The sequence below is a fragment of the Papio anubis genome, chromosome 5, assembly GCF_008728515.1.
Source record: "Papio anubis isolate 15944 chromosome 5, Panubis1.0, whole genome shotgun sequence".
Classification (NCBI taxonomy): domain Eukaryota; kingdom Metazoa; phylum Chordata; class Mammalia; order Primates; family Cercopithecidae; genus Papio; species Papio anubis.
This window is the reverse complement of record NC_044980.1, coordinates 121131148-121156226: the sequence shown is the minus strand read 5'-3', so window position 1 is coordinate 121156226 and position 25079 is coordinate 121131148. Positions and strand designations below refer to the sequence as shown.

The following is a 25079-nucleotide window of genomic DNA, read 5'->3' as shown; positions in this document are numbered from 1 at the left end:
GAGGCCAAGGCAGGTGGATCGCTTGAGTCCAGAAGTTCAAGACCAGCCTGGGCAACATGGCAAAATCCCATCTCTACAAAACATACAAAAATTAGCCGGGCATGGTGGTGCATGCCTGTAATCCCAGATACTTGCAGAGCTGAGGTGGGAGAATCACATGAGCTTGGGCAGTTGAGGCTACAGCCATCCATGGTCATGTCACTGCACTCCAGCCTATGTGACAGAGTGAGACCCTGTCTCAAAAATATATATGTATATATTTTGCTCTTTTCCTTGAAGTCAAGTCATATTTGTCTTCCTTTGTGTGTTTTCAATATGACTTGAGTGTTTTTGTGGGGAATGAGATAGCATTGTTATTTACGATCAGTTTTGATAATACCTAATGTAGTAACATCAGACAAATACCTAGAAGCTGTTTGACTTATTTTTGTCCAAGTGTTTTTTAAATTATTTTGAATGTTAGTATTTCAATTCAGTTTTTAAACCTCCTGATCTTTCATCCAGAGCTCAAATATCTTTGCTTTTGTTATGCAGAAAGACATTCACCTGTGCTTAACGTCAAGTTTCTTTTCTTCTAGAGGAATATCGCAGACTTTGCATGGATGGCCTTCCAATGGGAGGGATTCCAGGGAGTGCTGGTTCCAGACCTGGAGGCACTGGGGGAAATGGCTTTGCCCCAAGTGGCAATGGCAATGGCTATGGCCCAGGAGGGACAGGCTTCATCCCCATCCCTGGAGGCAATGGCTTTTCTCCTGGCGTTGGGGGAGCCGGCGTGGGGGCTGGGGGACAGGGACCTATCATCACTGGACTAAGTAAGTGGTCAGTTTTCCTGTGGACTCTTTAGTTTGCTGCCTCAAGTGATATTATAATATCTAACATAATTTTAATCTTTCAGAAGGGTTGTGTGGACATACTTGCACGTGTGTGTATGTGTTTGTGTGTGTGTGACAGAGAGAGAGACAGAGGGAAACCTATTTCAGGGTCTGATACATAGTAATACTAAATTTGGGAAAATGTAATAGGAAAATATTACTTTTCTGTTCTGTAAACTTTCTGTTAAATTAGAGAAAAGAATGTGTGAACCAGGTCTTTGAAAATACATATGAGAGCCCAGTAATACTCCAGTCCAGTTGACACCACCAAAAAGCATGTTTTTGGTTACAGTGAATTTCATTTGGCCATTTAAAGCTGCCCTGTTCGTGCACTCCTTGACTTATTTTCCAGAACCATTTCTCAACTGAGATAAACTGAATGTCTTGCTCTGTGCCGATCCAAATATTGTAATGTACATATCTTTCCTTTCCTCACCCTTTTTTGTGAAATTGCTCAAGAAATTGAAAACTGTGGGCTTCAGACCAGAGTTGGTATTTGTGTACTTGACATTTAACTTCATTCTTTTTAAAAGCACTCTCTTGCTAATAATATTTAAGGATGTCCTACAGTGTTATGGTTATTCTTTTTGGCATATTGCCAATTTGCTATGTCTGAATATTCAGCAGAGTTACAAAGGAGAAATGGAAAGCACTCAAGTGTATGGTAGAACATACCTGTAATTTTAAAAAGACATCCTTATGGGCAGTATTTTCAGATCTGTCACTTAACAAATACAAGTTGCAAGCATGTGTCTTAGTAATATTTTTTAGATTCTTCACATTAAAGTTTTAATAAAATATAAAATAACATGAGCTTATGATGTACACATAATTAATTTACTATTAAATGTCCTTTAAAAATCAATTCAGAAAAGTAATGCATGTTGTAATAATTAAATATAATTGTACTTTAATTTTCCATAGCAATTCTGAACCAGACAATAGATATCTGTAAGCATCATGCTAACCTTTGTTTAAATGGACGCTGTATACCTACTGTCTCAAGCTACCGATGTGAATGCAACATGGGTTATAAGCAGGATACAAATGGAGATTGTATAGGTAAGTTTGTGATTCTTTAATAATCCTTCTTAGTTTTTTTAGTAGCTATTAGGTTACAGGATCAAATTGGAGTGAATATGATTTTTTTAAGTGTCTTGAAATAAAGCTAATTTCCAAACTGTCTCTTCTGTGTGTATGCTATTCAGTGTGCCCCCTTAACCTATGCTGAGCTAGATCAGTTCAAGAATTTCCTACCCTTTTAAGTCCTAAATATTGTGATTTCTGTCTCTGACTCTCCCTTTCCTTCTGCTTTAGAATTGCTTACTCTTAATATAAACTAAAAATAAAAAGAAATCTATATAACAATGAATATATTTTGAAAACAATTCATCGAGCATGAATCCATTTTTAAAAGATGACAAGACACCAATGGACTAAAATCTGATACGTCAGGGCAGTAGTTTTCAAATACGTTGATCTCAGACCCATTTAAACTCTTAAAATCATTGATTATCTCTACTTTGATAATAACTTAATTAGAAATTAAAAATGAAAATATTAAGACATTTATTGACTTATTCAAAAATAACAACAATGAATCCATTGCATGTTAATATAAGTAACACTTTTGTGAAAAACTACAGTTTTGAAAACAAAATGTGTGGAAACAAGTGTCGTTTTACATTTTTGCAAACCTTTTTGATGTCTGCCTTAATAGAAGCCAGTTGGATTCTCATAGCTGCTTCTGTATTTAAGTTGTGGTGATGTTTTGTTTTGTTTTGTTGAGGAATGAAAATCTATCCTCAAACAGATACATAGATGGAAAAGAAGAGGAATATCACATAGACTTTTCAGATAATTGTGATTATTCTTTGATATTGCACTAAAACTTATAAGGAGTAATTCTTAAAGTTTAGTTAACCATGTAGAATCTGAAACCATATTAGTACACTTTTTGTACTCTGTTACATAAAGTCCATTGGTTTGTCTAAAGCTTTGAATGGATTTTGTAACATGCATTAGTCATTTGAAATATGTTGATGTACCGTATTATGCACATCTTTCCAAAGTTGACATATTTTACTATGTATTATCAAAAAATCATATTTGAAAATATCACCATCAGACTCATACAAATGCCTTCAAATTGCTGGGAAACTATCAAGCATACAGTGTTGAATAATCTTTCTGAATTATGTTATTTTTAAGCTTGGATTTTTAACATTAGCATCAAATATACAGTCTGTGGCTTTTCTTAAAGTGACAGGCTCACTGCATTATTTTCAACAAAATGTCTGCCAGATTAATAACTCTGAATAGCTATAATTTGTCAGTCATTCTTCAAGTAAAAATAGTATTCTGCAGAAAAAGCTGCTAATGGAGTACACAACTCACACAACTACACAGAAACTTTTCCTTGAGACAGGCGCTCGTGGTGCTTCAGTCAGCAACAATGTATAATACACATTTTGTCACAGAAATATTTTTAAAATGTATATTCAAGGGCCAAGATTATTATTAATTTTATGGCTTCACCAATTATATTCTTCAGTGAAAATGGCTTTTTCAAATACCCTGTGAGTTCTTGGCATTGACTGCTAGGACAGTTTGGTGCCATTGCCTTAATCTGCGCTAAGCAACCATCATTACTCTTGTGCCATCGGAGCAAGTGTTAACATGATTTAAAAAAAATAGTAAATAGCATCTTAATATGATTGTGAAAATAGTTTTGAATGAAACTCACTCTGAAAGGATCTCAGTGGTCTCCCAGAGGCCACACCTTGAGAACAGCTGCTATAAAGAGTCCCCAACTTTCTTGTAGGTCATATACAAAAAGTTTAACAGTGAGAGAGTTGGTAATGGTAGGCTTGGAAGTTCTGATTCCTTAAATGCCATTTAAATTGATTTGTGCTCAGTAACTATGATCTGTATGCTAGCAACGTGGCGAAAGAAGAGACCATCAGGATCATCCAATCTAGCAGCAGGATCTGCAGTAGTTAGGGATTACGTTAGTGTCTGTGAAGGATAAGGAATTTTCCCATGGAGTTAAAAAAAAAAAAACAAAACTCAATAGAGAAGGGCCAAGATGGCTGAGTAGACATAGCCAGGAAGAGCATTTCCTACTGACAGACCAGACCATTAAGAAGACTGGCACACTCTGAGAGGATCTTCAGATGGAAGGCATTAAGAGTGTATGGAAGGAGTACACAGACCGGGACTGAAGTAGGAGGAAGCTGGGAAGCCTTCACGGGGATGCCAAGCACCAGGAATCTTCCTGACCCCGAGCAGATCCTGGGGAAGGAGTGAGTTAAATAGGTGAGGAGTGGCCCACTCTTAGCAGGGGTCTCTGGAATTTTATGTGCAGGAGATCCCACAACCTCCATGGATATTTGAGCTGATAGGGAGAGCTGCTTGGATAGGTGGCAGGGACAGGATTCCATCCTGTGCAGAGCCCAGAGGGTTGGCACCAGAGTGGCTATGATGCCCATACCCCAAGGCTTTCCATCCTCTTTTATGGGGCTTTGGCCTTGGTTGGCTATTGGACCTGGACAGAGCAGAGCAGTCTTGCCCATGGGACAGGGCCAGTCTGCTCTGAGTGTCCGCCATCTGCCAGTCTCTCCCAGTGTCCCTGTATGGCTGTGTCTACTTGGAGCACAGCCTTAGATGCCCATCTGGGGCTCTTCCCAGGGGTCACCACCATAGCTCCTTTGCCAGCAAACCCTGCCTAAGCGTTGGAGAACTTCAGCAGATGGGCCTCTGCCAACATTCTTGCACCTGCAGCCTCTCCCCACAACTTTGTTGGCATGCACTTGCCCACAGCCTTCCCCCATTGTTTTGCTGGCACACGTGCACATAGTCCTCATCACCCCATCACCACTGGCATGTTCTTAAGAAAGAAGCAAACTCATCTCATAGAGCTGAAAAATTCTTGTAGTGATACAAGATTTTTCTTGTAGTGATACAAGAATTTCATAATACAATCAGAAATATTAACTGCAAAATAGACCAAGCTGAGGAAAAAATCTCAGAGCTCAAAGACTGTTCTTTAATCAACTCAGTCAGATGAAAATAAGGAAAAAATAATTAGAAAGATTGAACAAAACCCCTGAGAAATATGAGATTATGTAAAGAAACCAAACTTAACAGCTCATTGGCATCCCTGAAACGGAGGAGAAAGAGCAAGCAACTTGGAAAACATATTTGGAGATACTGCCCACGAAAAACTCTCAAACCTTGCTAGAGAAGTCAACATTCAAATTCAGGAAGTCTGGAGTACCCCTGTGAAATACTATACAAGATGACAAACTTCAAGACATACAATCATCAGATTCTCCAAGGTCAACAAGAAATAAAAAATTTTTAAAGGCAACTAAAGAGAAGAAGCAGGTCACCTACAAAGGGAACCCCATCAGGATAACAGTGGACCTTTCAGCAGGAACCCTACAAGCCAGAAGAGTTTGGTGCCTATATTCAGCATTCTTAAAGAAAAGAAATCCCAACCAAGCATTTTATATTCAGCCAAACAAGTTTCATACGTGAAGGGAAAATAAAATATTTTTCAGACAAGCAAATGCTGAAGGAATTTGCTACCAGACCTGCCTTACCAAGAGGTCCTTGAGGGAGTGTTAAACATAGAAATGAAAGACTGTTATCAGCCACCACAAAAACAGACTTAAGTACATAGACCATTGACACTGTAAAGCAACTACACAATCAAATCTGCATAACAACCTGCAAAATGCAATGGCAGGATCAAATCGGCATATACCAATATTATCATTGAAAATGAGCAGGCTAAATGCCCCACTGAAAAGGCACAGAGCGGCAAGATAGATAAAGAAACAAGATTCAACTATATGCTGTCTTCAAGAGACCCATCTCACATGCAGTGACATCCATAGACTCAAAGTAAATGGATGGAGAAAAAGCTGCCAAGCAAATGGAAAACAAAAACAGTGGGAGTTTTGCTATTCTAATTTAAGACAAAACAGACTTTAAACCAACAACGATTAAAAAAAAATGACAAAGAAGGCCATTACATAATAATAAAGGTTCAATGCAACAAAAGATTTCCCTATCCTAAACATACATGCAGCCAACACTGGAGCATCCAGATTCATGAAACAAGTTTTTAGAGACCTACAAAGAGATGTAGGTAACAACACAATAATAGCAGGAGGCTTTAACACCCCACTGACAGTATTAGATCATTAAGGCAGGAAACTAACAAAGATATTCGAGACTTAAACTCAACACTTGGCCAAATGGACTTAACAGATATCTACAGAACAGTCCACCCAACAACAACAAAATATACATTCTTCTCATCTGTAACACAGCACATACTCTAGATTAACCACACACTTGGCCATAAACAATTCTCAATACATTAAAGAAAAGTGAAATTATACCAGCCAAACTCTCAGACCACAGCATAATAAAATATTTAATAACTATTAAAAGCAAAGATACAACATAACAGACTCTCTAGGACACAGCTAAAGTGGTGTTAAGAGTAAAGTTTATAGCACTAAAATCCCACATCAAAAAGTTAAAAAGATCTTAGATTCACAACTTAACCTCACACCTGGAGGAACTAGAAAAATTAGAGTAAACCAACCCCAAAGCTAACAAAAGAAAAGAAATAAACAAATTCAGAGCTGAACCAAATGAAGTTGAGATATGAAAAAACATTCAAAGCATCAATAAAACCTAAAGTTGGGTCTTTGAGAGAATAAATAAGATTGATAGACTGCTATCTAGACTAATAAAGAATAAAAGAGAAAAGATGGAAATAAACACAATCTGAAATGACAAAGGGGACATTACCAGCAACCCCAAAGAAATACCAAAATCCTCAGAGACACCTGTATACACACAAACTAGAAAATCTTAAAAAATACCTTTGTGCACACAAACTAGAAATTATAAATTCCTGGAAGCATAACATCTCCCAAGATTGAGCCAGGAAGAAATTGAATCCCTGAACAGACCAATAATGAGTTTTGAAATTGAATCTGTAATGCAAAGCCTACCAACCAGAAAAAGCACGGGACCAGAAGGATTCACAGACAAATTCCACCAGATGTATAAAGAAGAGCTGGTATCATTCCTATTGAAACTATTCCAAAAACTTGAAGAGGAGGGACTCTTTCCTAACTCATTCTATGAAGGCTGAATTATTCTTATACCAAAACCTGGCAGAGATAGAACAGAAAAGGAGAAAACTTTAGGCCCATATCCTTGATGAACATAGATGCAAAAGTCCTCAACAAAATGCTAGAAAACAGAATCCAGTAGCACATCAAAAAACTAATTCATCACAATCAAGTAAGCTTTATCCCTAGGATGCAAGGTGAGTTCAGCATATGCAAATCAGTAAGTGTATCTTATTAGAGATTTTATCTCTGATTTCTTTCAGAGACAAAGAAATCAGAGACAACACAAACAAATGGAAAAACATTCCATGCTCATGGATAGGAAGAATTGATATTGTTAAAATGACCATAGTGCTCAAAGCAATTTACAGATTCTAGCTCTTCCTATCAAACTATCAACATTTTTCACAGAATTAGAAAAAAACCTATTTTAAAATTCATATGGAACCAAAAAAAAAGAAAAAAAGAAAACAGCCTGAATAGCCAAATCAATCCTACGCAAAAAGAACAAAGCTAGAGGCATCACACTACCTGACTTTAAACTATACTACAAGGCAACAGCTACCAAAACAGTATGCTACTGGTACAAAAACAGACATATAGATCAATAGAACAGGTTAGAGAACCTAGAAATAAAGCCACATACCTACAACCATTTGATCTTTGACAAAGTCAACAAAAACAAGCAACCAAGAAAGGACTCCCTATGCAATAAATGGTGCTGCGGTAGCTGGCTAGGCATATGCAGAAGATTCAAACTGAATCCCTTCTTTTCATTGTATACAAAAATTAACTCAAGATCGATTAAAGACTTAAATGTAAAACCTAAAACTATAAAAATTCTAGATGAAAACCTAGGAAATGCCATTTTGGACATAGGCTCTGGCAAAGATTTTATGACAATGACTCCAAAAGCAATTGCAGCAAAAACAAAAATTGACAAATGAGACCCAATTAAAGAAAAGAGCTTCTGCACATCAAAAGAAACTATCAGAGTAAACAAACTACAGAGTAGGAGAAAATATTTGCAAACTACGCCTCTGACAGTGTTCTAATACCCAGAATCTATAAGTAACTTAACAAGCAAAAAAAACCTCATTAAATAATGGGTGAAGGACATGAGCAGACACTTGTCAAAAGAAGACATATGTGCAGACAAAAAGCATATGAAATGCTCAGCATCACCTCTCATTAGAGAAATATAAATGAAAACCACAATGAGATACCATATTATACCAGTCAAAATGGCTGTTATTAAAAAGTAGATGCTGGTAAGGTTGTGAAGAAAGGAATGCTTATCTACTGCTGGTGGGAATGTAAATTAGCTCAGCCACTATGGAAAGCAGTTTGGAGATTTCTCAAAGAATTTAAAACAGAGCTACCATTCGACCCAGCAATACTGGGTATATACCCAAGGAATATAAAATGTTCTACCATAAAGACACATGCACACATATGTTCATCACAGCACTATTCACGATATAAAGACATGGAAGCAGCCTAAATGCCCGTCAATGGTAGACTGAATAAAGAAAATGTGGTACACAGACACCATGGAATGCTATGTAGCCATAAAAAAAAGAATGAGACCATGTCCTTTGCAGCAACATGGATGGAGTTGGAGGCCATTGTTCTAAATGAATTAACACAGAAACAGAAAACCAAATACCGTATGTTCTCGTTTGTAAGTGGGAGCTGAACATTTCAGTACATGTGAACACAAGGGAACAAGAGACACTGGGGCCTACTTGAGACTGGAAAGTGGGAGGAGGGTGAGGATCAAAAAACTTATCAGGCACTAGGCTTATTACATGAGTGATGAAATAATCTTTACAACAAACCCGTGTGACATGCAATTTTCCCATGTAATAAACCTGCACTTGTACTCCCTGAATGTAAAATAGAAGTTGGAAAGAAAAAATATATATATGTGTATATATAAAACATATCTTTCTCCCTGGCTGAGTTCTGAGCCAATTGAGGGATAGCTAAAGAACCCATTTCATATGGAGTTCTAAAATTTTTGAAAATTAAAGCTGTGTGTACTGGCTAGGCTTGCTTAGTTCAAAGTCTTAAAGAAGTTGGTCCTGATCCTAAGATGTACTCCATGTTTGCACACGCTAGTCAAAGCTGGGATTAATACTCTCAACTTCGGATCCATGTCAAAAAATCCAACTATAATTTCATCTAGAGCCTTGGTTTTTCCAAGTAGATTTTTGGTCCCCAGGTGCCACTTGAATATTTTCTCAAGTTTTCCCAGCCCATGTACCCTGTGTTGAAGAATAGAGGGATTCTAAGCACTTATTTCTAAAAGGCAAGGAGGACAATGAAGCTCTTAAAGGTATGCTGTAAAACGGCCACAGAGTTCCTCAAACAATACCTTATATTGTAGGTTTTCATGACTCCTAAAAGTCTGTAAGCCCAAGAAGACAAGGCTATATCTTTTTCTTGGTTAATCATGATGGATGTGTTGTGCAGATTTTTAAACTAGCTTTATTGTGGTTTAATTGACATATATACATATGTAAAGATTTTTCATGTAAAGATTATTTCATCACCCATGTAATAATACATGCTCCATATGTATACATTTGAAGCATATAGCTTGATAAGTTTTGATGTGTGTATACCAATAAAATCATGACCACGATCAGATAATGAACATATCCATCAGCCTCATAAGGCTTACTTTTGCCCATTATCTCTCTATCGTGCTCCTCCTTTCGTCCATCCCCAGCCCCGATCCTGTCCCCAGGCAATCTCTGATCAGTCACTGTACATTAGTTTGCATTACGTAGAGTTTTATATAAATGAAATCATACTGTTACATATATGCCTTTTGTCTGATTTCTTTTACTCAGCATAATTATTCTGTGATTCATCTGTGTTATGGGAATAAATCATTTATTCCTTTTTTGTGGAATAATATTTTATTGTATGGGTATAGCACAGTTTATTTATATATTCCCATGTTAATGGGCACTTACTTTGTTTCCAGTTTCTAGCTATTACAGATAAAGCTCTTATGAACATTCATGTACAAGTGTTTGCATAAGCATTTTAGTTTTCGTGTATACCTAGGCATGGAGTGGCTGGATTATGTGAGAGGAATATATTTAATTACTTACAAAACTGCCAAAATGTACTATTTTACATTTCTATCAGCAGTGTATGAGAGTATCAGTTACTCCATAGCCAAGCCAGCGCTTCGTATAGTCAGGTTTTTCCATTTTAGCCATTGTGATAGGTATGCAGGGGTTTCTCATTGTGGTTTTAATTTACATTCTCTAATGATTCACATAAAAAGATGTTGACCATCTTTTCATGTGTTTATTTGATCTGACACTTTTTTGGTAAAGGGTCAGTTCAAATCTTGGTCCATTTGAAAATTATTTTCTTATTGAGTTTGGAGGGTTCTTTGTTTATTCTGGATATAAGTCCTCATCAAATATATGATTTACACATGTTTTCTCCTAGCCTGTGGCTTGCCTTTTCTTCTTGTAACATATCTTTTGAAGTGCTGAAATTTGTAACTCTGACAAAGCTTTATTTATTAAATTTGTTGTTTTATGGATCATGCTTTTGATGTTGTGTCTAGGAAATCTTTGCCAAATCTAAGGTCACAAGGGTTTTCTTCAGTGTTTGCTCCTAGAAGTTATCTAGCTTTAGGCCTATGACCCATGTTGAATTAGTTTTTTAATATTGTATGAAGGTTATTTTTTGTAGTATATTAATAACCATCACCCTTTGTTGAAAAGACTGTATTCTGTCTATTGAATTGCCTTTGCACGTTGTTGAAAATCAGTTGCTCCTATATATTGGGTCTGTTTCTGGACTCTCAGCTCTGACTCACCCACTTAGGAGCTTGCTGCATCCTGCTGGGGTTCCCCCTGTCTGCACCATGGTCTGAAAACCCTCTTAAAAGCCATAAGCTAAAATAGTCATGATATTCACTGTGTTTGTTTTCCATCTCTTAGGAATCTATATTTTTTGTTGCCCGACGTCAAGTTTCTTGAAAATCATGATTTCTTATACTTTGTCCATTTGTTTGTGTATTTGAGGAAGGAGAATAAATCTGTCTTGGCTGGGAACAGAAGTGTCCCCTATTTTCTTAGTGCAAAGATTGTGGAATGAAAAAATGGGAACAATAACGCCAGCTGGTAAATTTTTATATAAGTCTAGGCAAGAAATTATGACAATAATGATGTAGGACTACAGAAGAAAGGATTCAACAAGTGCTTGGGAGGTTAATCAGTGGAATCTGATGACAGATTAGTTGTGGGGAGTCAAAGAGTAGAAAACTACAGTGATACACAAGTTTCTGGCTGAGCAAAACTGGACATAGAGTGGTGTTGTTAACATGTATAGGAAGGTGCAGATTGGGAGAAAATAGTTGTTGAGTCTTTCTTGGACATGCTGAGTTTTAGGTGTCTTGGGTATTTAATTATAGAGCTCTAATGCTAAGAGGAATGTCCAGGGTAGAGTTACAGATTTAGGAGTCAACAACACACAGGTGGCCCTTAGAGCCATGAGGATGAATACTGTGTCCCAGGCTGAACAACAGGACGAGTGAAAAGATAACAGGAATACTACAGCTGGAATCCTATGGAACAGCCACATTGAAGGCCCTTAGTCTAGCTCAGCTCAGACGCACCTTGTTCTAGCTCACAGTGTTAGAGAGATAGCAAAAGAGAGAATTATATTCCTGAAGTTAGGGAAGGGCACACTTTCAAGAGAAAAGTAGTGTCAGGTGTTAAATGCAGTAGAAAAATCAAAGGCAGTGAGGAAAAAAAATCTGTTTGATTTGGTAATTAAGGGGGTTTTATTAACTTTGAAGAGTGGTTTTAGGATGGTAATTGAGTCATTTTGAGGTTATTTTATTTATTCATAATATTAACATACATATGTTTCATTAACTAGCTTAACCCTAAATATCAGATTTGAGTTCAGGTCGTCCATTAAACAATATAGATGAGAGGCCAGGTATAGAGAGAGTTAGTATCATAATTTTGCCAAAAATGTCTAAGTACACTATGATTATAAAAGAAAATATGGGCCAAATACGATGTTTTGGAAAAAACAATCATTTTCAACTAGGTACAGGGCTACAAGGTCAGAGTTATTAAATTAGGCTTAGCTCAAATTTTGACTGCACAAACCTAGAGGGTATCATTCAAAGAATCTATATGAATGGTACGCCCTATGGTTGTACACTGTATAACCATATGCAGCCTACCTAGCTTAGCTGATACCACCTGATGTTTCTTTAAGTGATAGATATATCTCATCATTTAGCCCTGCAAAGTTAAAGCCCCAGCAGCAGACTTGTCTTTCTGACTACTGTAATTCATAGAAACATAACTTAGTAATGGAGCACATTTTCAGAAAATGAGTTTTAATATTTTTAATCCTATCCTTTAATGTCAATTTTTGATCACTTTGAATGTATAAACAACAAATTGAATTTGTAAACAACACATCAGAAAAAGTGAAGAGGATATTAATTAACTAATGCTTTAAATTATAAGAGCCCAAATAACACTAGTAGCTATGTCAACTGCGCTAACGTTTTGAGGAATAACAAACTGCCATTGCTATTTGGGAACTTTTATGAGATACCTAATGAAGCAGTATAACTTGAAAGGCAGTAGATTTATTAAGGGATCAGTGACAAAGAAAATAGAATTGGATCTATGTTGCTGTTATGAGAATTGCTCCTGATGCCTGAAAACAGTTATATGTCCCCATTATGTTTTTCTCTCTTTTTCTTGAGAATTCTACTTTAAAATTAAAATTTGTAACTCTCCTAGTGTCTGTATAAGTCAAACTGCTATTAGCAATGGTTTTAATTCAGGTCACTCTATTTTGTAGTAGTAAAAAATAATTTAAATTTCTATTGGACTACAGGTAATCTTCGAGCCCTTGCAAATATATATATATATATTAAAAAAACATTTTCTAAGTTGGCATATAAAGTATTTTTCAAGGGAAAATGTTTCTTAACCATATAGTAGTATTTGAGAAATTAACAATTTTGATAATCAACATTCTCCATAATTTTAAAATTTATTTTAGGAGGTTAAATCCCATGAATTTTGCTTAAAAATACACATCCCCGCAGTGAAAACAGTAAGAAGTCAAAATGTACAGACCGTAGTATTTAAGTACTTTCTGTTCCTGTAAACAAGACAAAACGAACATGATCAGTTGGAGGTCCAGGACTGTGAGACTCAGAATAAAGAGGAGACATGAAATGTTCATTTCAGAAGTTGGCAGTGGTCATTTGTGATTAGTGTAAAACTGAAAATCCCAGAAAACAAACAAAAAACAACAAATGGGTTTTAAAGTCATATGGAATTGTAAAGTCACTAATTGTTTTTTTGGTGATTGTTTTCACCAAAATTAAGTGAATGATTACATCTTCTCTGTGCACTAGACTCTTGATGAGTCCCTAAGGGGCTTAGGAGACAGAATTGAATTATGGCTGTAATGGCAGAATAGCTGGCAGAGCTGCCATAGTAACAAGGAGCCTTAGGAGCAGACTCTCCAGGGGAGAAAACAGTCCTGCAAAGTGACGTGACTTTCCTGAAACTACCTAAAGAGAGGGGAGTGGATGTGTGGTTTCTCATGTTCTTCAAACACAGCTTTATGTTGAGGCTTCTGTAAAGATACCAACTACAAGACGTTTTTAATTGTTGCGTTTCAATTGTGTAACACAAAATTGAAGTGATCTTCAACACTGCTAACTGAAGGTGGTATTTCGTATTGGAAAGTCTATTTATTATACTTGATATGCTTGCTAATGCTCTCTCTCTTTTCTCATTTTGCTTCGTTCCTTTGGCTCAGTAGAATTGATGGTATCAACCAAAACTTTAAATGTAAGTGAGTCTTCTTGGACTGAAGGGGTCCTTGGATGGATGGAAAAGGATTTAGTCCTGTTATTCTTTGTTGTTTTTATTTTATTTGCTATGAAGTTTATTTCCATTACCAGAAAGGGCTTAATTGCGTTCAGTCTGAGTGTTTACATAAATGAAGTTGGTGGGTTTGATACAGTACAGTTCCTCTTTTAAGAACATCTGTGAAAGTAGGAATCTGCTTATTAAAATGGTAAATCTGTGAACTGATTTTATTGTTATGTTCTCCAATTTAGCTGAAATTGTATATGTTAATGGCTTCTACACGTATATGAAATGACAAATCATTATGCCCTCACCAACTAGCCAGGCTTTTAATTTACAAGGATTGAAAATAATATTTAGTGGGCATTGCTGATGAATTAAACTTCTTATACTGGCACACGTGATTTCTCTGGGATTTAACTAGTCCAGACTGCTCAGTCTGTCATTTGGTTTTTCAGCCCCTGAATTCTGCAATGGGTTTGCATTTAATTAGGCTTTAGGAGACCTTGAAAGGAAAGCATGACTTTCTCACTTTTTGGTCACGACTAGTAGTTGCATAAAACTTCATTTTATGCAACAAATTTCTGTGCCAATTTTAGGATCCTGAAGAAAACTGAAACTGCTGAAAAAAAATAGGCTTTGTTTTAATGTTTTCATTTTCTACTCTCTCATGTTTTTTTACTTCAAAATATTATCCAAGCTTTAGTGTATATGTAGTTTTATACATAGATGAGTTCACCAAAAAAAAGTTATACCAAAGACATTCCATAATCCATCAATCTCTTTCTTTAAAACTAATAGCAATGACAACATGTAACATAAATATGTATCTTCAGAATCCTTTCATTGTTCTTCTGACACTTTACTAAGCCTTAGAGAGGTTATTAACTTGCCCACAGTGGTGTAAGCAATAAGCATTATAGCCTATTTCTCTTTTCAGGGCCCATCCTTTTAATCATTGGCCATTACTCCAACTGAAAAATCTTTAATTTTTGATTAAAGCAAATTCCCATGGTACTCTCTAAAAGGTGATATTTTTGTAAATCTTCAGACTGGCCTCTGAGTGTATTTGAAGAAAGGAATTTTCATTCATTTATAAATACTTTGCTATTTAGACTATTACCACTGACTGGCCTTCTCTCAAATTTTAGAGGGCTAAATGTACTTTAAACAAACCTTTCTACAAATGGAGTGAAGTCTATAATGGTTTCTTTTGCTGCTCACAGATGTTGATGAATGCACATCAAATCCCTGCACTAATGGAGATTGTGTTAACACACCTGGTTCCTATTATTGTAAATGTCATACTGGATTCCAGAGGACTCCTACCAAGCAAGCATGCATTGGTAAGGCAGTTTGCTTTCACATATGAAAATGTTCCATGAAATATAGTGACCAAGGCTGTTGAGGTTAAAAGCAAATTTATTAAAACATGGAATAAAATAAATGTTGTTACATTATTACAGATTTATTTATAGTACCCTCAGAGATTCTCCTTTTAAACATAAACACTGTTTGCATATGTAACCCAGGCAACATGGTATCTGGCTTCACAAAAATTCAGTTTATCTTCCTTCCTTAGATCAGAGCTTCCTTTCTGCAAATAACATCAGTAACCTTCTCTGATTAACTGAGTTTAAGATTTATAGTCATTTTCAACTACTGTTTTCTTTGAATCCCACACATAGTCCAACACCAAGTCATGCCTGGTCTTTATTCATAGCTTCAGTGCTACACCCACCACCCTGGTCCAAACGCGCTACCTCATTGCTGATTCAGCTCAGAATTCTTTTACCAGATGACTGCCTGTCTTCTTTTTCATTTCCTATTCATCCACAGGTAGTTGCTTGAATCAAATTCCCCGCAGTTTTCATGGTATTACTCTTAATCTAGAAATTCTGTAGTTACTTTACACTTATCCAACATCGTGTTCTGACTTTTAAGGCCTTCATCCACTCTGTCAAAAACAGCTGCAACCAGTAATTCCAGCTGTCTTGCCCACCCTTTCTTAGGCTTACTGGAGACCCTCTTTTTTTTTTTTTTTTCCTTTCTCTCTTCAGCTACTATAAGAGCTGTAAAATTGCTTGCACCTACCTATCCAAAAAAATTTTTAAAAAAAACAAAAACTGCTGAGAGACAGAAATTTTGCTAAAGAAACAACATGATTTTGAATATTTAAAATTCCATTTCTTATCTTACTGTGTTTATCTGTAAGTATTGTAAAAGAATAATGTTTGGCCATTCTCAATCTTCCTAGATATTGATGAGTGCATCCAGAATGGGGTTCTTTGTAAAAACGGTCGATGCGTGAACACAGATGGAAGTTTCCAGTGCATTTGCAATGCCGGCTTTGAATTAACTACAGATGGAAAAAACTGTGTTGGTATGGAAATTGCCTGCTCCCTTGCAAAAGATTTTTAAAGGATATACATTTTTATTTAGAACCATATACTATTTCCATGAAAGCTCACACACCACGTATGTGAGATCTTCAGGTAACTTAGGTAAAATGTAAATGCATTTAATAAAAGACTTAAAGCAAAAGGACAGGTTTTTTGTTGTTGTTGTTGGGGGGACAGGGTCGGGAGAGAAATGTTATAACAATGAATAATTTACTGCTTCTGAAAATTTCCTGTGTGTTACATGTTAAATTGTAAGTAACAGTTGTTCTTCATAAGTTTAGACGATTACTAGTCCCTACTCTATTTCAGGTATTGGGGTCACAACACTGACAAAATAGAAAAGGTCTTCCCATCCTCCACTAACTAGAGGAATATAAAAATGCTTGACATATGCAGTATACAAATCTCTAAAATTGTGGCCTGTGATGTCTAGCAGTGCAATGGATACCAATACACTACAGAAATATTGTTTACAAAGCAACACATCATATTCATCTACTAATGAAAGTCCAAATCATTCCATTTGCAGTGAGGTCTGCCATTGCCTTATTTTCTTATAAAATAAACACTAAATTATATTATCTTTTTGGTATACAAAGTAACACACTACTCATGGTTTTTGTGGTTTTAACAGGAACTAAGCACAAAATTTATTTAATTCTTTTTCTTTATATCCGTATACTAAAGGTCCTTTCCACTCTCCACACTATTTTCTCTCATTCAGTTGGCGTTCTTTTTTTTACAAAAACTAAAAACCATGAGCACATGGCTCATTTATGTAGTGGAATTTGACTGGGGGTTGTTTGTGGAAGAAGAAGGAATTAGTTCCCTCAAGGCCAGTGTTCAAAGTCCCTCTCTCCTCTTCCGCAGATCATGATGAATGTACAACTACCAACATGTGTTTGAATGGAATGTGCATCAATGAAGATGGCAGCTTCAAGTGCATCTGCAAACCAGGATTTGTCTTGGCTCCAAATGGACGTTACTGTACTGGTATGTGTGGCTTTCAGATAGGAAAGTGACCATGATTGAAACCACCTTTTTTATTTGAATGAACCATGGAAGAATTACTTCAGCTTCCTCGTGTGGCTTTCATATTATTCACATTTCTTGCTAATTCAATAAGACAGGTGTCTAAAGCTTTCTAGAAAAACATACATTGTGGTCTAGGGAACAGTAATATCTTAACAAAAATAATAATGGTATAGGAAAAATTAAGGGACTGACAGATTGGTTTTAGCAAGTCTTGTGGAAAACAATGTAGAAATAATTTCTCTCAACTGCTTGGCTGAATAAAAAAGAAGAAGAAAAAATCTTGAAAGGTTTTTGTTTTGTATGCATTCTCAGAAGTAGATTTTCCACTGTCATTCATTGTGGGTTTAGTATTACATCTTTTCCATAAAGCTAATATACAGATCATTTGTAACTGTATCATTATCTAAAAATCTTACATTGATTTAGTGAAGACATCTTAATATTGCAATTAATTATTTTGTTTATGAAGCCATTTTGAAGACCAATCTCTAGTGATAACCTTAATAAGCTAAAGATGTGCCTCTTGGAAATAAATGAGACCTTATTATGTTTGTACTCACAATTGGAATTTAATAAAATGGAATACATTTTGCAGCTTCTACTTAGAAGCAAATTTTTCTTTTTCTTTTTTAAATTTATTTATTTTTGAGACAGGCTTTTGCTCTGTCACCTAGGCTGGAGTGTAGTGGCACAATCTCAGCTCACTGCACCTTTGACTCCTGGGCTCAAGCATCCTCCCACGTCAGCCTTCCAGGTAGCTGAGACTTACAGGCACGTGTTCCCCTGCCCAGCTAATTTTGTTTTATTTTTTGTAGAAATGAGGTCTCACTATGTTGCTCAGGCTGGTCTCAAACTCATGGGCTCAAGCAGTCCTCCTGCCTCAGCCTCCCAAAGTTCTGGGATTACAGGCATCAGCCATCGCACCTGGCCAAATTTTTGTTTTTCTTTGTTTCCTTCTTTAAAACAAAATTAACTCCATAAATGATGTTTTGCCTTCAATTGCACAAACTTAATCTAAGTACCAGATAAGGATCATGCTCAATTCCTATAATTTCAATGAATTGCAATGAAATTCTAGGGACAGTAGAAATTAAAAAATTGAGACTGAATTCTTATGTTTCTGAATAAGAAATAGATTTTTGACTGTCCAAGGAGGAGGAGTACTGTAGTTCTGATGGTTGAACTCATGACTGGGATGTCATCTCAGGGTTAGCTGATTTGGATTTAACACAAGATAGAAAATTGCCATTATGCTGCAGTGTGTAGAATTATGTTACAGTATGTGACTTTATTTCAGCCTTTTTAAAGAAACTTCAGTATACATCTAAAGATGAGTTTGACCTCACCAGTTTCTGCTTTCTGGAAATTAGTTCTTATTAATTATTTAATTACAAATGTTGTGAAGATTTTCAGTATTCCTGAGTTGGCAGCTCTGTGTTTGAAGTCTGCTTCATCTTTTGGGGAAGTCATTTAATGCTGGGTTACATTTGATAAATTCAAGTGGATTGAAAATTAAAAGACGTACCTCAAGTTATTTTGTTATTGTGAAATGATCAAATGATTATCAGCATAGGATCTACTTATAGTTAAAGTGTCTGTGTGTGAAAAAAATTACAGAAATTTACCTTAATTTTTAAAGAATTTGTTTTACTTAACTAATTTGAATTATTTAACATTAAATGGGATCACCAAATAAATAATGAAAAAGAAGATTGTGAGGCTTTTTTTTCCTCAATGGGTAAAGTAAAGCAACTTTTACTGTCTTTCTGAAATGTGTTGAAAGGATTGCATTTGCATATAATATCTGTTACCACACTTATTTGTTCTTCACAAATTATAAAGTTATAAACAAAAGGTTGGTAGTATTGAGCAGTGGCAGCAAGTAAACCCTGTAATAAAGTTATATTTACCCAGTAACTACTTGACTTCTGTCACCCACTGCGCAGATGTTGATGAATGCCAGACCCCAGGAATCTGCATGAATGGGCACTGCATCAACAATGAAGGGTCCTTCCGCTGTGACTGTCCCCCAGGCCTGGCTGTGGGCATGGATGGACGTGTGTGTGTTGGTAAGTGAAACATTTTACAATGGCCCCACTGTGCAAAATGATCTTTGAAAAGCCGACAGAGATATTTCTATACAATGGAATAATATTCACTATAAAAAGAGTACATACTAAAACATGGATAAACCTTGGAAAGATTACGCTAAGTGAAAGAAGCCAGTCACAAAACACCATACTGTATATGATTCCATCCATGTGAAATCTCCAGAATCGGCAAGTCTGTTGAGACAAAGTAGATTCGTGTTAGGACAGAGAGGATGGGGGTGGTGGGAGAATGGGGTGGGAGCTAAAAGATATTTTTGAGGTGATTAAAATGTTCTAAAATCACCTGTAGTGATGGATAAACACATCAGTAAATATGCTAAAAACTATTAAATCGTACACTTTAAAGTGATGTATCCTATGATATGTAAATTATATATTAACAAAACTATTTTTTTAATGGGCAGGAACCCCCAGATAGCCCCCTTCAGAACCTTCAGAAGTCTCTGATGACATGCAAGTCAAAAATGCTGGAGAAGAAAAAAATATATTTTTAAACCAGCATACTTGATAGTATTAGATAACTGAATCCTAAACACAGTGCATTTCAGTTTTATAATTAATAACAAATAAGATATGTAATGGGAATTATAGTTATAGATAAGTAAACTCTTGGTTTTGCCCTAACAAAACTTAAAATATAAATATTGGACTTACATCAAAAGCTCGAAATGTTTTTAGTTACTCCTCATCACCATGCAACTAGCTGCAGAAGCAAGAGAATAAAAAGTATGAGCAAGAATATATATTTTATTCTAAGCCTTTCAGATTCCTCCAGGATACTTTTGTCAAATTGATCCCATGAAAATCAGTCAGAAGTACCAGGCCCAGCTTTGAAGAGGCAGGCAAAACAGAAGTGTCACTGGTGTTTGGGAACCCCAACAATATATCCCAATGATAAGGATAGCAGAATGAGTGGTAAAAATACATTTAATGCAGTTTTCTCTCCAAAAATGCTTTCATGAGGCTTCTAGGGTGAATTAGCCATTGTATACCCTCTATTTTTCATGTTGTACAGTAAAACATAGAAATAGGATTTCAAAGTATATTTGAGAGATACAACATTCTTAGACATAGTTAATACTTTACTCCTACCGATGAGAATCAAAACATTTGGATCCCAAAGGTGGAGGAGAAACAGTAGAGAATTCGCAGATGGAAATAATCTGTTCACTCAAATTTATCCACTCTATCCAGTCAAAGATTTATTTCACCCTACAAAGTGTCAGCACTTTGTTCAGGGATATTTCAAATACAGCAACTGGAAGAATATAGCTTCTTCCTGTGTACAGAGCTAAAATATTTTCAGTTGCTTTAATATATTTACTTGCTTTTTTCCTTTACCTAAATGATTCTGTTGAGATCTACCATGAGTACAAAGCCAGTTTTGGAGGGAGAAACTATTTTTCTCTTAAGTAACCAACATGTGATTTGTTGCTAGGAATTCAGTAAAACATAAAATTTCATTCTCTTGTTCACATCCAGGAAACACATTGGAAATTGTCATAAAGCCTCCTCCAGTTTTTCATCATTGTGGTCATTTAAACTTTTTAAAATAAAAACATTATTTGTCATGTGTATAAAATTATATATTGTTTCTATAATGTGCTAGATGTTTTCTTCACATCTTTTGACTTGATGTCACTTTTTAGACCCATTGATTCTTTAAGTTTGAGATGAGGCCTGGCGCAGTGGCTCATGCCTGTAATCTCAACACTTTGGGATTCCATGGTGGGCAGATCACTGGAGCCCAGGAGTTCAAGACCAGTCTGGGCATCATGGTAAAACCATATCTCTGCAAAAAGTACAAAAATTCACCAGGTGTGGTGGTGTGTGCCTATAATCCCAGCACTTTGGGATTCCGAGGTGGGCAGATTGCTTGAGCTCAGGAGTTCAAAACCAGTCTGGGCTTCATGGTGAAATCTTATGTCTGCAAAAAATACAAAAATTAGCCTGGCATGGTAGCACATGCATGTAATTCCAGCTACTTGGGAGGCTGAGGCAGGAGGATTGCCTGAGCCCTGGAGGTGGAGGTTACAGTGAGCTATGATTGTGCCACTGCACTCCAGCCTAGATGACAGAGTGAGACCCTGTCTCAAAAAAAAAAAAAAGAAAAAGAAAAAATAAATGAATCACTGTTATGAAAAACTATTAGGATAAGCATTTTAATTTTAAATCTCTTTTTTGTTTGTTCATTTTTTTTCTGTAGATATTAAAGATGTGTTTGGGTTTTTTTTTTTTTTTTTCCGGTTTCAGGTAATTAGGCTACGATTTTAACTAGTATGTTAAAATACAACTCACCAGCAAGTTTATAAACAAAAGATAATCATATCTTTATCTTTCCCATTCATTCAAAATTTATTTTTAGGTTTATTCAATGATGCAGTTTAGTAAATAAGGAAGAAAACTCAGGCCACATGATAACTACTGAATATTCTTAAGTGACAAAAAAATTCTAAGATGACAGCAAGATACAGGACCTCTCTGTTCCTCCTTTCCTCTTTTGTTGTTTTGAGAATTAAATAAAGCTTTGAATGGTGTATAGCACATAATGAATGCCCACTAAGTTAACTACTATTGATATTATTGTTATTAAATTAGAATAGTGGCACCATGTCTAGGTCATAGTCTTAAGAGTTGCTGCTTTAAGTTATAAATAAAAGTTGATATTAAAGAAAGAAGAATAAAATAAAGTTAGCATTTTGCATCCATACATATTTTACTCATGGTATGTAGAATCTGCTAATTACCTGAGGAAATTTTAAAATCTTTCCATTTTTTAAGAAAGAAAAGGCACTGGGTGTGGTGGCTCACACCTGTAATCCCAACACTTTGGGAGGCCGAGGCAGGCGGATCACCTGAGGTCAGGAATTTGAGACCAGCATGGTCAACATGGCTAAACCTCGTCTGTACTAAAAATACAAGATTAGCCGGTTGTGGACTGTGCACCTGTAATCCCAGCTACTCGGAAGGCTGAGGCAGGAGAATCACTTGAACCCAGGAGGTGGAGGTTGTAGTGAGTCAAGATCATGCTAGTCAAGATCACTCCAGCCTGAGTGACAGAGCAAGACTCTGTCAAAAAAAAAAAAAGAAAGAAAGAAAAGGGAGGGAGGGAGGGAGGGAGGGAGAAAGGAAGGGCATGCAGAAATCTGCTAACATATGGAAAAGGTGCATTTAGGTCCAGTCTGTCGCCAGAGCATTCGTGTGAGCATATTCTGATGGTGCTACTGGTATTGTTCCTCTTATCCTATCCTGTGTACAGTGGTTCAGTTACATTTGAATAGTACACTATGAGCTAGGTTGCCAGTTTGGGGTCTTTGAACGGGAAAAGGTCCGTAGGGAGATAGTGAGTTATCTCAATTGATTGTTCACAGTATCAGTTACGGATAGAACTCCTTGTTCTACTTTTCCTCCCTTCTCACTGCTGCAATTTACTAGTCTTAGAAAAAAAATAGAAGAGGGAAATAAGGTGGTCACCACTTTTTTTAAGTACTTCAGGGGTGTCCTAGGCACTGTGCTTAGTGCGCAACAAATATACTTTCATTTACTATGCAAACTGTATCCTTATTTAATGAATAAGGAAGATGTTAAGTAATTTATGTAAGATCATCTTGTGGGGATCTGAACCTTGGGAAGTTTATGTCCCTAAAACCCACACATAAGTTATGCTACTTTCTTTGTCATGAAACTTCTGGTGTTGGGCACTCTAAAGAGATTAGTTCACCTGTAATGCAAACTACCATATATAACATGTCTCACTCTTCCAGTGAGCTCCATGGGCCTTTTATCTGCTTGCTTCTAAAAATTCTGCATGGCATATGCTCTAAACCCAAAAGCAGAAATACTTTGGCTGTTCATGAATGCCTTCCAACATCATCAGTAATGCCCAAAGAACTCACAAAAATCATAATGGAAATCATGAACCATGTTGTATTTGTGCAAATTTGCCTTCAAGTGAAATCTGTGCTTGTGTGTATCTCAGAGGATACACTGCCAAACTCAGCCACAGCAGAGGCAGCACAGGGTTCTCTTGAGTTGACTCCTTAGGGATGGGGTTGGTGAATCCCATGGCCTCCTTCCATTTAAGCACACACGTATCTCATTTTTAATGCAGCCATAAATGTTTTAATCAAAAATGCCCCCAGGTCATAAGAAATTACTGGATGACCATTTTGCATAACAAGCAGATAAAATTTTTTTCCAACAAGTTGTGAATAGTTACAGGTATTTATAATAGAGGTGATCTCTGGTAAAATTGCCAGGTCAGTATACTGCTTAAAAATTGTACTGGTTCTTTGCCCTTTATGATCTGAGTTTTTTATAGTTCACCGTTTACTGTCTCATAAAGTTGTAGGATATTTTATGAGAATTAAGAGAGAACTAAGCAGAATATGCTTCTTTGGGGTATAGCATTACTTACTACAAAGAGGAAGAGTTTTGGAAGTCACATAAACCTTGTCTGAACCCCAGCTCAGGCACTGGATATTCAAGGACTTCAAACTACATAGGTAGCTGTGAACCTCGTCTTCCTCATCTATAAAGTGTATGTAATGACCACTCCTATAGAGCTATTGACCTGACTGTTCAATGAGATAATGTCTGTAAAGCAATGAGCACAATGCCAAGAGCACATATGGTAGTTAACTATTTTTATAACTGGATTTACTGAGTTTCTGAGGTTAAAACAGTCACAAGCAGTATCCTGGGGGTTGAAAAGAAAGGCCTCCTAACTCGGAAAGTGGGAGTAAGAAATCTCATGCCCAAGCAGTATCACCTTAAGGTAGATTAACTTCATTGCACTTCATTGTTCATGAGAACTTCCAAAATTGAAATAAGAAGTGTCATTTTGAATATAGCATAGGCAGTGATTAGAGCTCCAAGTATTCTTTATAATTGTGGAAATATCCTAGGTTCCATGAAAGGTTTGTAAGAATACATTGGACAATGGATACTGTGTAGCTCATAAAACTTACTAAAGAAAACAAACTAGAGTCGGTGATATGCATCCGTTCTTTTCCTCACTCAGAAAACATTTGTTGATTTCCTAACACTATTAGATGCCAAAGATGCACAATAAAAGTCTCAGATGCCCTTGAAAAGCTTCCAATCTAGTGGCCACTTAGGTTAAAAGAAGCCTTCTGTTTCGAAATCTGTTTGTCTCTATCACTGCCTCAAGTCATTGTTTTTGTGTATTCTTTAGATACTCACATGCGCAGTACCTGCTATGGAGGAATCAAGAAAGGAGTATGTGTGCGTCCTTTCCCTGGTGCAGTGACCAAGTCCGAATGCTGCTGTGCCAATCCGGACTATGGTTTTGGAGAACCCTGCCAGCCATGCCCTGCAAAAAATTCAGGTAGTCATATGTGCCATTTTCAGAGTTGATAAAGAATCAAGAAATGCAACCTTAGATGTTTGGCCAAAGAGAACATCAGCTCTTAAGTGTTTCATCATTAATTTTAACTGAAGAAAAGAAAGCCAATCCTGTATTGATATGTGAGGCATATAATAAGGAGATTTGGCTTGTGTTTATGTATGATTTCTAGGCCGACAGAACACAGTGAATAAAAAAATCTATTTGCTGGCTGAGTGTGGAGGCTCACGC

General features: G+C 36.3%; 1 protein-coding gene and 1 long non-coding RNA gene across 3 annotated transcripts in view; one reads left to right on the top strand and one right to left on the bottom strand.

Moving 5' to 3' along the window:
- Positions 1-25079, top strand: part of FBN2 (fibrillin 2) — a 269631-nt gene that overhangs the window by 139902 nt on the left and 104650 nt on the right. The window contains exons 10-16 of one of the 2 annotated variants that reach the window (XM_003900063.4): positions 579-812; positions 1797-1934; positions 15159-15278; positions 16190-16315; positions 17205-17327; positions 19316-19438; positions 24678-24830. In XM_003900063.4, the coding sequence (XP_003900112.1) occupies positions 579-812; positions 1797-1934; positions 15159-15278; positions 16190-16315; positions 17205-17327; positions 19316-19438; positions 24678-24830 (1017 nt within the window). Of the gene's footprint in view, positions 1-578; positions 813-1796; positions 1935-8668; positions 13912-15158; positions 15279-16189; positions 16316-17204; positions 17328-19315; positions 19439-24677; positions 24831-25079 lie in introns of those variants that run through there. The other variant, XM_009209018.4, reaches the window with a different exon arrangement.
- LOC103885396 overlaps positions 19569-25079 on the bottom strand; it is a 34974-nt gene continuing 29463 nt past the window's right edge. The window contains exons 2-4 of the long non-coding RNA XR_648452.4: positions 24686-24815; positions 20135-20183; positions 19569-19654 (exon numbers count right to left, since the gene is read on the bottom strand). This is a non-coding gene — a long non-coding RNA (uncharacterized LOC103885396). The remainder of the gene's footprint in view (positions 19655-20134; positions 20184-24685; positions 24816-25079) is intronic.